Consider the following 11,824-nt stretch of genomic DNA (forward strand, 5'->3'; position numbering starts at 1 on the left):
ACTTCTGGAAGATATTCTTTCTGGGGATGATTTTTCTGGCAGACTGGGCCCAAAGGTGGCACTGGCCACAAGAATATCCAGCCACTAAACATCTGTTGAAAACAATTGCCCTGTTCTTTGTTCTGGGAAAGAGACTCCCTGTTTTATAGGGAGAGAAATCCTTAGAGAGCAAAAACAATTGAAGATTAGCAGCAACCAGTTCTAGAAATGCAGTCAGAACTCAGGTCTTATAACACCCTTCCTTCCTTGACTATGGCAAGATATTTCACGCCATTGACCTTGCTGGACACATACACCCTTAGTCACAGAGAAGACAAGTGATTTGGTAAGAGAAATGTTGCAGAACCACAGCTAAATGGAAAATGTTTCTGTCTCTTTAAGTCATCATCATCCGGCCTCTCTGAGCTTCCTGAGCTCTAAGACCTTAGCCGCTCAGTGACTTCCTCTGTTCTATGCCCTGTAGCAAAGAGATTTCCGCAGTCACAACCAAAGGGAAAGCAGGAGCAACCTGCTCTGGGCCACTTCAGAGTCTGTCGTCAGGAAAGGTGAGCCTGAGCCTGTGAGCTGGGGTATGGGGGTGAGGGATCATAAGACCAGAGGGATCATAAGACCAGGTCATGGTTTCTGGGGAGCATTTTCTGCCTGCACATCTACAGTTTACAGGGCACTGTGCAGGTGTGTGCCATGCAGCACAATCAAGGCGGGCTTTCAGGTGTTTAAGGATGGTCTGAGTTTCCAACTGAGCAACTTCAGAGGGAGTGTTAGGAGCATCTTCCTTGAACGCACACATTCTTGGTGAACAAAACTTGTCTCTTCCCATACTTCTTTAATGTAGTAGGAGAAATCTATGCTGGATCTGTGTCCAGGGCCAAAATACAGTTTAGAAAACATTCAGTTTACATATTCAGCAAAGACAAAAAGAAGCCAGGAGCTTCCCTTGAAGAGAGGAGAGACCAGAACTCAAGAAAGGTTTAGCGGTGCATATATTTTCTAGTTTCCAAAAAGATTCCAGTTTCCTTCTGACTTGTTTCCCTAGAGTGGGTCACTGAGCAAAAGTTCCAGTTCTTAGGGTTTACCTAAGTCTCTCCTGCCCGTTGAATTCCCTGGCAAAGCTATCCATCTGCTGTGTATGTCCCTGACTTATGATCCTCCAGGGAAATTTTTACATTAAAGCCCCTTACAAGGAGTACACTGGTACAGGCCTCCCTTCACTTCTTACAACTGAAGCCACTGATGAGCAAATCCAGGCACATCCAGTGTTCTCACAGCAAGGTTATAACTCACACTGCTCAGTCAGTCTTCTTTGCCATTTATTTGTTTATTCATTTATTGTGTGTGTGTGTGTGTGTGTGTGAGAGAGAGAGAGAGAGAGAGAGAGAGAGAGACCTGGGATGCATATATACTGTGATGTGCACAGCTCAGAGGACAACTTAGTGGAGCTGTTTCTCTCCATTCACCCTTAACATGGATTCAGGGGAGCAAATTCAGGTTCTCAGACAAGCGGTGCAGCCATCTTGCTGGCCCTCTTCTGATGTTATTCTTTAAAATCCAGGTGTTATCCCTAAGAAGGGTTAGCACAACTTACTATAACAGACAAAATGCACCTGCCCTGTTGTCTAGACAACTACCCCTCCTCCAAAGCGCACACCTTGGCATTCAACTCCTTGCGCCCAGAGCCAGGCTTTGTCAGCGTGGTGCCTCCCGTCTTTAAGTTTGTCTGCCGTTGTGGGTGGATGTGTTCATTTTCAGGAATAAATACATGAAGAAATCGTGTCCCAGAGTCTTCCAGGAAGCATGGGAGGACGGAAGATGGCCAGGGATGAGGAAAGCACCTATGGTAAGAGACCTCTGCAAAGCATTCTGGATTTTGTGTTTGAGTTTGGGGAAAGAGGGGGTGGGGCTTACTCAGGACAGAGCAGAGGGAAGTGCCTGGTATGGGACGGGCATTTGTCTTGGTCCTGGGTTCTGCTGGGAGGAGCTCAGAGGTCTGAGAAGTCTGTCACTGGGTTCCCACAGCATGAAATGAGGACCTTAAACCTACTCTGGTCTCCACAAAAGGGATGCAAATCCCTTACTATAGTGCACATCACTTGCTAGGTTGTCCCTGTTAGAAAGCTAGCGCCCCTATTCTTTTTAGGAAGTAGGGTTAAGACAGGTAGCAGAGAGACAAGGAAGGGAAGAAGAGCTCCTGCCTAACCTCAACAACCCCACAAAATCCCCACTTTTGCAGAAGAAATGTATCACTTAGACTGAGCACTTCCTCGAGGTTACACAAGGAGCACGTGGTGGGCTGCGATCTACCCCCACTATCTGGAACTGAAGAGCTATCTACGGCTCCACCAAACCCTATGGCTGGCATCTGGAGTGGGAGCAGCGGCACGGGGCGGGGGGGGGCGGTAGAGTCAAATAAACTATAGATAGGTCTGTGCGTGGGACCAGACGCCGTGTTACCCACAGAAGTTATAAAGGAGCAGCTCTGAAACGCTCTGCATCAGATGGAGCATCTGCAGGCGCAGGGAACCATCCAAACGCAAAAGGGAAAGATGGGAGGAGCCTAGGGCTCAGAGACCCCAAAGCAGAAGGGAAAATCTGGCTTACACCGAGGGCACTGGAGAGTCTGTTCTTCCCTCTGTGCTGAAGGTGAGAACAGGACAGAACCCTCAGGAAAGATACTTTCGCTGACGCATGCTCAATATTTTGCCCTCAGGTTCCGAGGATGATGCGCGGACCCAGCAGGAGCCCCAGCTGAGGCTGGTCCTTGTCGGGAGGACAGGAGCTGGCAAGAGCGCCACGGGCAACAGCATCCTGGGCCAGCGGCGCTTCTTCTCCATGCTGGGGGCCAAGTCGGTCACCACAGCCTGCTCCGCCTCCAGACGGCGATGGGCCCAGTGGCAGGTGGAAGTCGTGGACACCCCAGACATCTTCGGCTCCAACACCCACCAGATGGACCCCGGGTGCTTGGAGAGAGCCCGCTGCTACCTGCTGTCGGCGCCCGGGCCGCACGCGCTGCTCCTGGTCACCCAGCTGGGCCGCTACACCGCCCAGGACCACGAGGCGCTCCGCAGGGTGAAGCAGATGTTCGGGGACGACGTGATGGCGCGAACCATCGTGGTCTTCACGCGGAAGGAGGACCTGGGCGACGACTCTCTGCAGGATTACGTGCGCTACACGGAGAACCAGGCGCTGCGGGAGCTGGTGGCCGAGTGCGGGGGCCGCGTGTGTGGCCTGGACAACCGCGCCACCGGGGCGGAGCAGGAGCAGGTGGAGCAGCTGCTGGGCTTGGTGGTGCGCCTGGTGAGGGAGCACCGGGGTGCGCACTACACCAACGAGGTGTATGAGCTGGCGCGGGCCCTGCAGAGCGCAGACCCCGAGGAGCGGCTCCGAAGGGTGGCAGAGAAGTTGGTGGCGCGCGAACAGAGGTGCCTGGGCGTCAGGCTGCTGTTGAGGTTGTGGGAGTGGCGGAAGCCCTTGAGGATGGGCTGGAGACGGGGCATGGCTGCCTTCCTGAGTGTAGCCCTCCTGCTCTACCTGCTGTTCTTGAGAAAGGCTCCCGACGCAGTGGGCGATCTAAATGACAGCGCTTAGAAGATGCAAAGACTTGGAAAGAAAAACACTGAAGGCTTAGAACTCAGAAGAGTGTGGGATGGAGTGACGATTTTATTCCGAAAGAACCCTGTGCTTTACTCTCAGACCGTTAGTGACAAGGGACACGAAATACGACCTCTACTAAGGCTCAAAACTGTTTGGTCTCAACTTTTAATTCTATATATACAGAGTTTTAAAAATAAATTTGTCTAGCAAAAAAGCTTCCTGAAGGTCTTTTCATTATCTCTATGATCTGTGGGTCATTCCTATCTTGCAAAAAATAGTGAAATGCACCTGGTGGCTTGTGGTGGAGACAAGTTCACGGCACAGAGAGGGTTTTCTTTTATCTTAGATTGACACTCCATGATTTTCTAGTTCTTACACACAAGCAACTGTGCTCCTTCCCTTCCCTCATAGACCTGTATGATTACCAGTGAAAGAGATGTCAGGGCTGCATGTGCTAAAGGTGCACTTCTGACACGTCTCTTTATTACTAGGATGATTTACTACCAAATTAACTAAAACAGTTTCCAACTTTCTAGCAAGTATTATAGCTCCCTTCTTCCCAAAACAAAGCAGAATGCTCAGAAGTTAACGTGTGGTAGTCATATTTCCAACCAACTTATATGTACTGCAACATATTATGGATATGTATGCATCAAGCTCTTCTCTGGTGATGAAGAGGTCAGAGTTATAGCTGCACACACTGAGCACAGGCTGACGTTGCTGTAACATCAGGTTTTGTAGGAACAACCCAGTTCTTGAGTACCATATCACTAGGAAATCAGATACGATCAGTTGTTCAAAGCAAACAATATGATTTTCTTATTTTGACTTTTGAGTGTGGTAAGAATGCTTTAAGTCACTCTTGTGTTTGAATCACCCAATCTCTAGTTAGCACATGTGGGTGTGGAAATGGGCAGCTATCATGGGGAAAAGGAGGAAGATGAGTACAGGTGCTTTAAATCCTACCGTCCTCACCTTAGGAAAGAGGGTGTCTATGTGCATGAACATGATGCCATGCCCAGCTTGGGGGAGACTCTAGGTCCTTCATGGGGTAGAATGTGTGGTGGTCAGGTAGCTTGAGGCCCATGTGACTGCTGCAATGTATTGAGCTCTGCAAAGCACGGCTGGAGAAAACTCTACTCTTAATTCTGGCCTTTAGCACCTTTAGCAGCTCTGAATCCTTGCAGGGTATTGAGCCTGGGAAGCACTCTCCATGACCTGAGGGACAGCAGGAAGGGGAGTCATTCTGGTGACGGTGAGGGAAGGAGATTTCTGAGTATGTTGGTCCAGGGGTGCTTGCTCTGAAGCCTGTGCTACCACAGGGCAAGGACTGCATCAGGACTAATGTCCAGTCATTCTTTCACCTATTGTCATTGTTTTTAACATACTCATCCACATAGCCCCTCCAGGGCTTGGCCTTGTATCTGTTCCTGTCCTGCTGGTAAGCAGAAGTGTGATTTTAAAAATAAATAAGTATTATGATTTTTTAAAGCCTTTTGTGGCTTATAGCATGCAGTTATATACCTAGGTATATTGTGAAGCCTTTAGAAGGTGGGTCTAAATGGCAGAAACAGACCAGAGCCTGTCTTAACTCTGGCCTCTCTGCTTCATTGGGAAGAAGGAGCCTCTGCTGCATGCTCCTGCCACTATGAACACTGCATGAGAGCCTCTGAAACCCTGAGTCAGAACAGATCTCTCCTATTGTAAGTTGTTTCTGTCAGGTGTTTCGCCACAGTAGAATAAAAGGAAAGAGGCAGATACAGGACATATCTTTATTTTTTTTTATTGAGTTTTTGTGCATTTCATATAATACATCATAATCACATCTATATCCCTTCTCCAATCTGCACCCACCCCATAGCCCACTGCCAGATTTCATGCATTTTGCCATTCATATTAAGGCCTATTGAGTCCAATTTGTGTCCCCAGATGTCCCTCAGTGTGAGTCTGTCCATTCATGGGAGATCTGTTCCTGTCCTGCTGGTAAGCAGAAGTGTGATTTTAAAAATAAATAAGTATTATGATTTTTAAAAGCCCTTTGTGGCTTATAGCATGCAGTTATATACCTAGGTATATTGTGCAGCCTTTAGAAGGTGGGTCTAAATGGCAGAAACAGACCAGAGCCTGTCTTAACTCTGGCCTCTCTGCTTCATTGGGAAGAAGGAGCCTCTGCTGCATGCTCCTGCCACTATGAACACTGCATGAGAGCCTCTGAAACCCTGAGTCAGAACAGATCTCTCCTATTGTAAGTTGTTTCTGTCAGGTGTTTCGCCACAGTAGAATAAAAGGAAAGAGGCAGATACAGGACATATCTTTATTTTTTTTTATTGAGTTTTTGTGCATTTCATATAATACATCATAATCAAATTTAGACCCCCCTCCTCACCCTCCACAGCCCACCCCCAACCAGATTTCAGGTATTCTGTTATATATGTTAAGTCCTATCTGGTCAAGAATAATCTCACTTTTTATTAACTCTTAGCTAATTGATTTAGGGGCCTTAATTACATTTGCAGTCCTTCAGTTCTGCCACCAACTCAGTGGTAGAAGTGGCATCAATGATATGGAAGGTCTTCCCACATTTAGGGAGAGGGGAGGTCTTCCCACACTCAGGGGGAGAGAAACAGCCAGAGCATGATCATAGTAGCTGAGAATCTTAGGGAGCAACTTAGAATTCTGCTTACCACAACATAGACACTGACAGTAGGAGATGGGAAAAGAAACACCATGGAAACACTAAGAAAGAAAAAACTGGACAGACATCAACATAATGCAGATCTGTGGTCTATACAGTAGGGATCCTGTCAAAGATAAAGATGAGCATTGTGTAATGGTGTGTTCATTTACCAAGAACACATGATCATCTGAAAGTGTCTGCACCTATAGAAGAGCCTTAAATACATGGCAAAAATTAAACAAATAAATATTTTAAAGTATTAAGAGACAAAACATTATATTTGGACATCTTAAATTTTCTTCGTTGGTATTCAAAAAAATACATACAGGAAACCCATTAGAATACAGAAGTTGCACGACTGAACTTAAAGTCAGGAAGCTCCAACATGTCTCTTCTCACAGCTCGTTTGTAGTAACAAGGAAATAAGGAAAAGCTCTTAGGTTTATAGGACGTGACTTTCTATATATTAAATCAAAAGACTCCACAGAAAGATTCTGGAGCTAACAAATCAGAGTAGTCAGATCAGAGACTGTAAGGTCTGCATGCAAAAATCATTATATTCCCAAATGGCTAGAAACTGAAATAGATTCAATTGCAATGCTATTAAAAATGCTACTAAGATCATGAAATTATTTTTAAAAATCCAGTTTTTGTGCCTATGAAACTGATGAAAAAATCAAACCTAAACAGAGATATAATATGTTCATAGATCAGGAAACTCAGTGTTATTAAGATTCCATTCTTCTCAATTTAGTCCATAGATTAATGCAATCCCAAGGCTTTTTGAAGACATTTTTGAGATGATTGTAAACTGTATTTTATTTACTTTATTTTAGGTGTATGAATGCTTTGTCTGCATGTATGTAAGTGCACCTGTGTGTGCAATACCCATGGAGGTCAAAAGGGCGTTAAATCCCCTGGAATTGGAGTTATAGATGGTTGTTAGCTGCCATGTGGGTGCTGGGAACTGAACTCAGGTTCTCTGCGAGAGTAGCTGGTATTCTTAACCACTGAGCCATCTCTCCAGCCTCAACTGTAAACTTATTTATATATTTTTAAGCCAATAGAAATATTGGAGGATTCACACTTCCTAAGCATAACACTTACTTATAAAACGGGGGTTCACACTTGAAACCCAGCCCTTGGAAGGCTGAGGCAGAAGACCAGCATCAGCATCATGAGTTCAGAACCAGGGGTGGATGCAGAGCCACATCCTGTTTCAAGAAAACAATTTTTTTATGTGTATGCGTCTATTGCCTGCATGTAGGTAAGTGCACCCGTGTTGTGCAATGCCCATGGAGGTCAGAAGAGGCTGTCGGATCCCCTGGGACTAGAGTTACAGACAGTTGTTAGCTGTCATGTGGGTGCTGGGATTCAAACCCGGGTCTTCTGCAAGAACAACCAGTGTTCTTAACCACTGAGCCATCTCTCCAGCCCCAGAAAACAAAATTTTTAAAACTTGGGCTGGAGAGATGCCTCAGAGGTTAAGAGCACTGGCTGCTCTTGCAGAGGACCTGGGTTCGGTTCCTAGCACCCACATGGCAGCTAACAACCATCCATAACTCCAGTTCCAGGAAATCCAACGCCCTCTCCTGGCCTCTGCAGGCATGGCATGCACATGGTATGCTTACATACAGGCAGGCAAAACACTCACACACATAAAATAAAGACAAAGAAATTTTTTAAATTACTGTAAAGCTATAGCTACCATAACACTAAGGTATAAGTTAAGTTTATAAATCAAAGGAAAAAAATAGAGGCAAGAAAGAGTCCCTCGTTTGTGTTTGTGCACATGTGCCAGTGTATAATCAGCTTTTAAAAATGTACCAGAGTCTTTTCAAAGCATGTAATGGGAAGGCTGGGGATGTACCTCAGTGGTGGAACACCTGCCTAGCATGTGTAAGGGTCTGGTTTCAACTCTGCAAAGGGCAAAATAAAAGTAGCCAAGATGAAAGAAAATTGGCCATCAGTGTGCAAAGAAACAAGACTCATGACTCATGGCTCCCCTATATTCTAAAATAACTACAAAGACCTTAAGACTGTTCTCTACTCTGGAAGCCATGGGAAAGGAAAAATAAGAAGTCTAGATTATTCAGCTTCCACTTTCTGTGCCTCTGCCTTTTATTATTTATTATTTTTTGCTGTTCACATCTATAAAGCTCATGTATTTACTGCACCGAACTTTCAAACAGTTGATGTGTACAGCACGCAAGTCTCCCTGAGGCTGACAGCAGCAGGACTGTGGGTTTTGTGGAAAGGCCACAAGGGTGATGGCCTAATGGCTGACTCTTGTGTCATCGTGGAACCATCTATAAAACCCCGTGCAAACGAACCCCCTTCACCCTCTCAGCAGAATTGGTTTTGCATCCTCTTTTCATCCTTGCTCAAAGCTGTGCTTTCTGTTCTCTGAAGAACCAAACAGGCAGAGGTGGTGGCCCTGCTTCGAGCTCCCAGGATACAAAAGGATCCTCAGGCCAGAGCTTCATAGAACTGGGTCCAATCTTGACAGATCCGTGGGCAGTCTGATAGGATCTCCTGCGTGAAAAGCCTGATGGGGTCAGCAGGGGAGAAAGTAAAGATATTGTCACAGGATATGTTAAAAGATGACATGGTCCCCAAGTAATCTGGTCCAGTCCTATTACTTTTAGGGTCTCTGAGGCCCCATGATGTCAAATGTTCATCTTGGCTTCAGACAAGACCCAGAGGCTGGGATATCAGACTTGTCCATCAAAGCAGATCTTCCCAGCCTTCACACCAAGGCCCATGTGATAACCTCTGTCACAACACAGCATGTAACCACTGAGGCTGCCCTCAGCACACAGGAAACTCAGGACTTCATCGTTTTCTGGGGAAGGGGAGTCCCACCTCTCTCAGGACCAAGTATGAAGATCCCTTAATGGACCCATGATCAATTTACAGCTCTTGTGCCAAGAAGTTTCCAAGTGATGACACAGAAAGAAATCTTGGTGAGGGCATACCTCGGAGAGACCAGAGATGGAGATAAGCCTATGGGTTCCAAGAACCAACCTGAGGGACTCAGCTGCAGGTGATGCCAGAGGATGGAAGACTCTCTTTAAGCTGCTAGGAAGCTTCATACTCTAGATTGGCAGGAGCAGACTGCCAATGCTCAAGCCTGGTAACCCTCAGAAACTACCTCACCTGGAACAGGCTTCATCTAACTCACCGAGTAAACTAGAGGAAAGGTCAAGTCATGGATTCAGTCCTCACCACTCCCACCTCCTCAGCCTTTTAAGCTAACTAAACAGGTGTAGGTACTCTCCTAAACTTAACTTCTGTAGAATCAGCTAAACACCAAGCACTCAGACAGCTAGAGACAGGGACTGGGGTGTCACCGTAGCAAGTTCTACAAGCTCTTCTTCCCTGATACCTGCACACTCTCTGCTCCCATTTCAACAACCCCTTCCAAGGGTCCAGTCTCCACTCTCACTCAACCCTAGTCATGTATCTAAACCCTACTCCACATTTCAGTGCTTCCTCCTTGAGGCTGGCCCATTCTGACCTCTTCTCTTCACAAAACCCTGCTTAGTTTTCTGAAATTGTGTCTTTCAAATGTTTTTAACCATAGTTCTCAGGAAGAAAAACATCTCATGTTTCCCCATACTCATATTTCCCCATGTTCGTATTTCATGTGATTAATGTTGATAGCTTCTAACACACACACACACACACACACACACACACACACACACACAGAAGAATACCGTGAGATAGAAGTGGCCGCATTTCAACATTTTCCAAGCCCTTCTTTCTGCTCTTTGGTTTTCATAAGAGCCTAATAAAATAAGCTGGGCAGGGGTTTCCTTCCTGTGTTCAAACCAAAGCACAGAGTGTGAGCATTTGTTCATTAATGGTAACAGTGACAAAAGAATCATTGACTGCTATGTGAGGTGACATCATATGACCTCTTTGGGTTTAGTTCGTTCCTCCATGAAGGTTTACAGCTAGTTTAGAAGATAGCAGAGATTCTTTCGTTTCTTTGAAAAGATTGTCCCAAGCTGGGCTTAATGGCACATGTCTGCAATCTTAGTAATCAGGAGCCTGGCAGAAGTTCCAAGCTAGCCTGGGCTAGTTAGACTGTTTGTATAAGTAAATAAATAAACAAAGAAACCCATACATTCCCCACTCTGCCTCTCCAAGTGCCTTGCAGTGTTGTGGGGACAGAGGAAAAGAACCAAACTTCAGCATTTGGTTTGCAGATGGATCAAACCAAAGAGCTGAAGAAGAGAAATTGAAAGGTCTCTTGAATGAAGTGACTTTTCACTTCCTACATTGACCAGAAGAGTTGATAATGGTGCCGTCTTCAGCTGCTTATAATAAGATTTTAGGGGCCGGATAGAGTTCAGTGGTAGAGCTCTTTCTCAGGGTTCAATCTACAGTACTGACTGAGGTTAAAAAAAGAGCGGAAAGGAGGGAAGGAGAGAGGGAGGAAGCGATGGAGGGAAAAAGAAAAGAAAAAGAGAAAAGAAACACGGATTTTGATATGAACTGTAGCACTGGGGTTCCTGAGATTCTGGCTGCCGGAGCCTGATGGGATCAGAGCCTGTTGGATCCTCTCACACGCTCTTGTTCTGCCCCCAACAAACTCACACAAATTACCTCTGTCTATTGGGTTGAAAGTCCTTGAAAAATTAAAAAGCCTAAGGGCAGATAAAAGTGAAAACTAAGAAAAGACTAATTTTCCGATGGGGGGCAGAACTACCCTCTCTGCGGGTTTCCTTTTCTTTTCTGTTTATAAAGAACACTTATAACTGTTCTTACTCGCCCCTTTGAGATGTAAATCTTCTTAAAAGTGTCTACCTGGTTGATTAGTTGGAAATGTTTTTCTCAGGTGCCTTTGAGCATCTCTTTAAAATCCTAGGAAGGACAGGCCCTACCTTGTGGCTGTGGGAGCCTAACCTAGGTGGGAACTTAACTTCTACGACTGCCTCCCCCAGGCTGCAAACCATTCTCTGGTCCTTAGGATGTGAAGTTTACTTTCCCCTGGATAAAAGCAACTAGCTTATGCAGATGGTCACTGGGCAAGTTCAGGATGAACTACAGTGGTGTGATAAAGGGTGCTGCCCAATCCTCCTACTTGAAGACAAGTTAAGGCTGTTTTTTAAAGATTATTTTATTTTTTAAAGACATATTTTATTCTTAATTATGTGTATGCGTCTGGGTATGTGCTCATGTGTGTGGATGCCAGAGAAATTGGATGCCCCTGGAGCTGGTATGACAGGCAGGTGTGAGCCAACCTACCTAGGTGCCCAGAGCCAAACTCAGATCCCCTAGAAGAAAAGCATGTGCGTTTAAACGCTGAGCCATCTCACCAGCCCTGAGATGTTTTTATATACTTCTAATTATGTATAAGCATGTGTGTTTGTGCGGGCTGTGTGCACCTGAGTGCCAGAGTCTATAGAGGACAGAGGTGCCAGCCCCGTTTGGAGCTAGAGTTACCCGATGTGAATGCATGTGTGTTTGTGCGGGCTGTGTGCACCTGAGTCCATAGAGGACAGAGGTGCCAGCCCCGTTTGGAGCTAGAGTTACCCGATGTGA

The 11,824-nt window shown here is 45.8% G+C and overlaps 1 protein-coding gene across 1 annotated transcript; it reads left to right on the forward strand.

Moving 5' to 3' along the window:
* The first annotated feature begins 453 nt into the window (after positions 1-453).
* LOC103745297 (GTPase IMAP family member 1-like) lies at positions 454-3,789 on the forward strand. Its single transcript, XM_008847203.3, has 3 exons — positions 454-545; positions 1,750-1,837; positions 2,708-3,789. The coding sequence occupies exons 2-3, from the start codon at positions 1,795-1,797 to the stop codon at positions 3,583-3,585; spliced, it is 921 nt and encodes a 306-aa protein (XP_008845425.1). The 5' UTR covers positions 454-545; positions 1,750-1,794; the 3' UTR covers positions 3,586-3,789.
* The last annotated feature ends 8,035 nt before the right edge of the window (positions 3,790-11,824 follow it).

The sequence above is a fragment of the Nannospalax galili genome, unplaced genomic scaffold, assembly GCF_000622305.1.
Source record: "Nannospalax galili isolate Female #2095 unplaced genomic scaffold, S.galili_v1.0 scaffold302, whole genome shotgun sequence".
In the NCBI taxonomy this organism is placed as follows: Eukaryota; Metazoa; Chordata; class Mammalia; order Rodentia; family Spalacidae; genus Nannospalax; species Nannospalax galili.

Excerpts from the sequence above, each read along its gene's own strand:
- LOC103745297 (XM_008847203.3), top strand. The coding sequence starts at position 1,795 with ATGGGAGGACGGAAGATGGCCAGGGATGAGGAAAGCACCTATG. Across the intron at positions 1,838-2,707 it reads GGATGAGGAAAGCACCTATG|GTTCCGAGGATGATGCGCGG; the intron begins GTAAGAGACCTC and ends TTTTGCCCTCAG.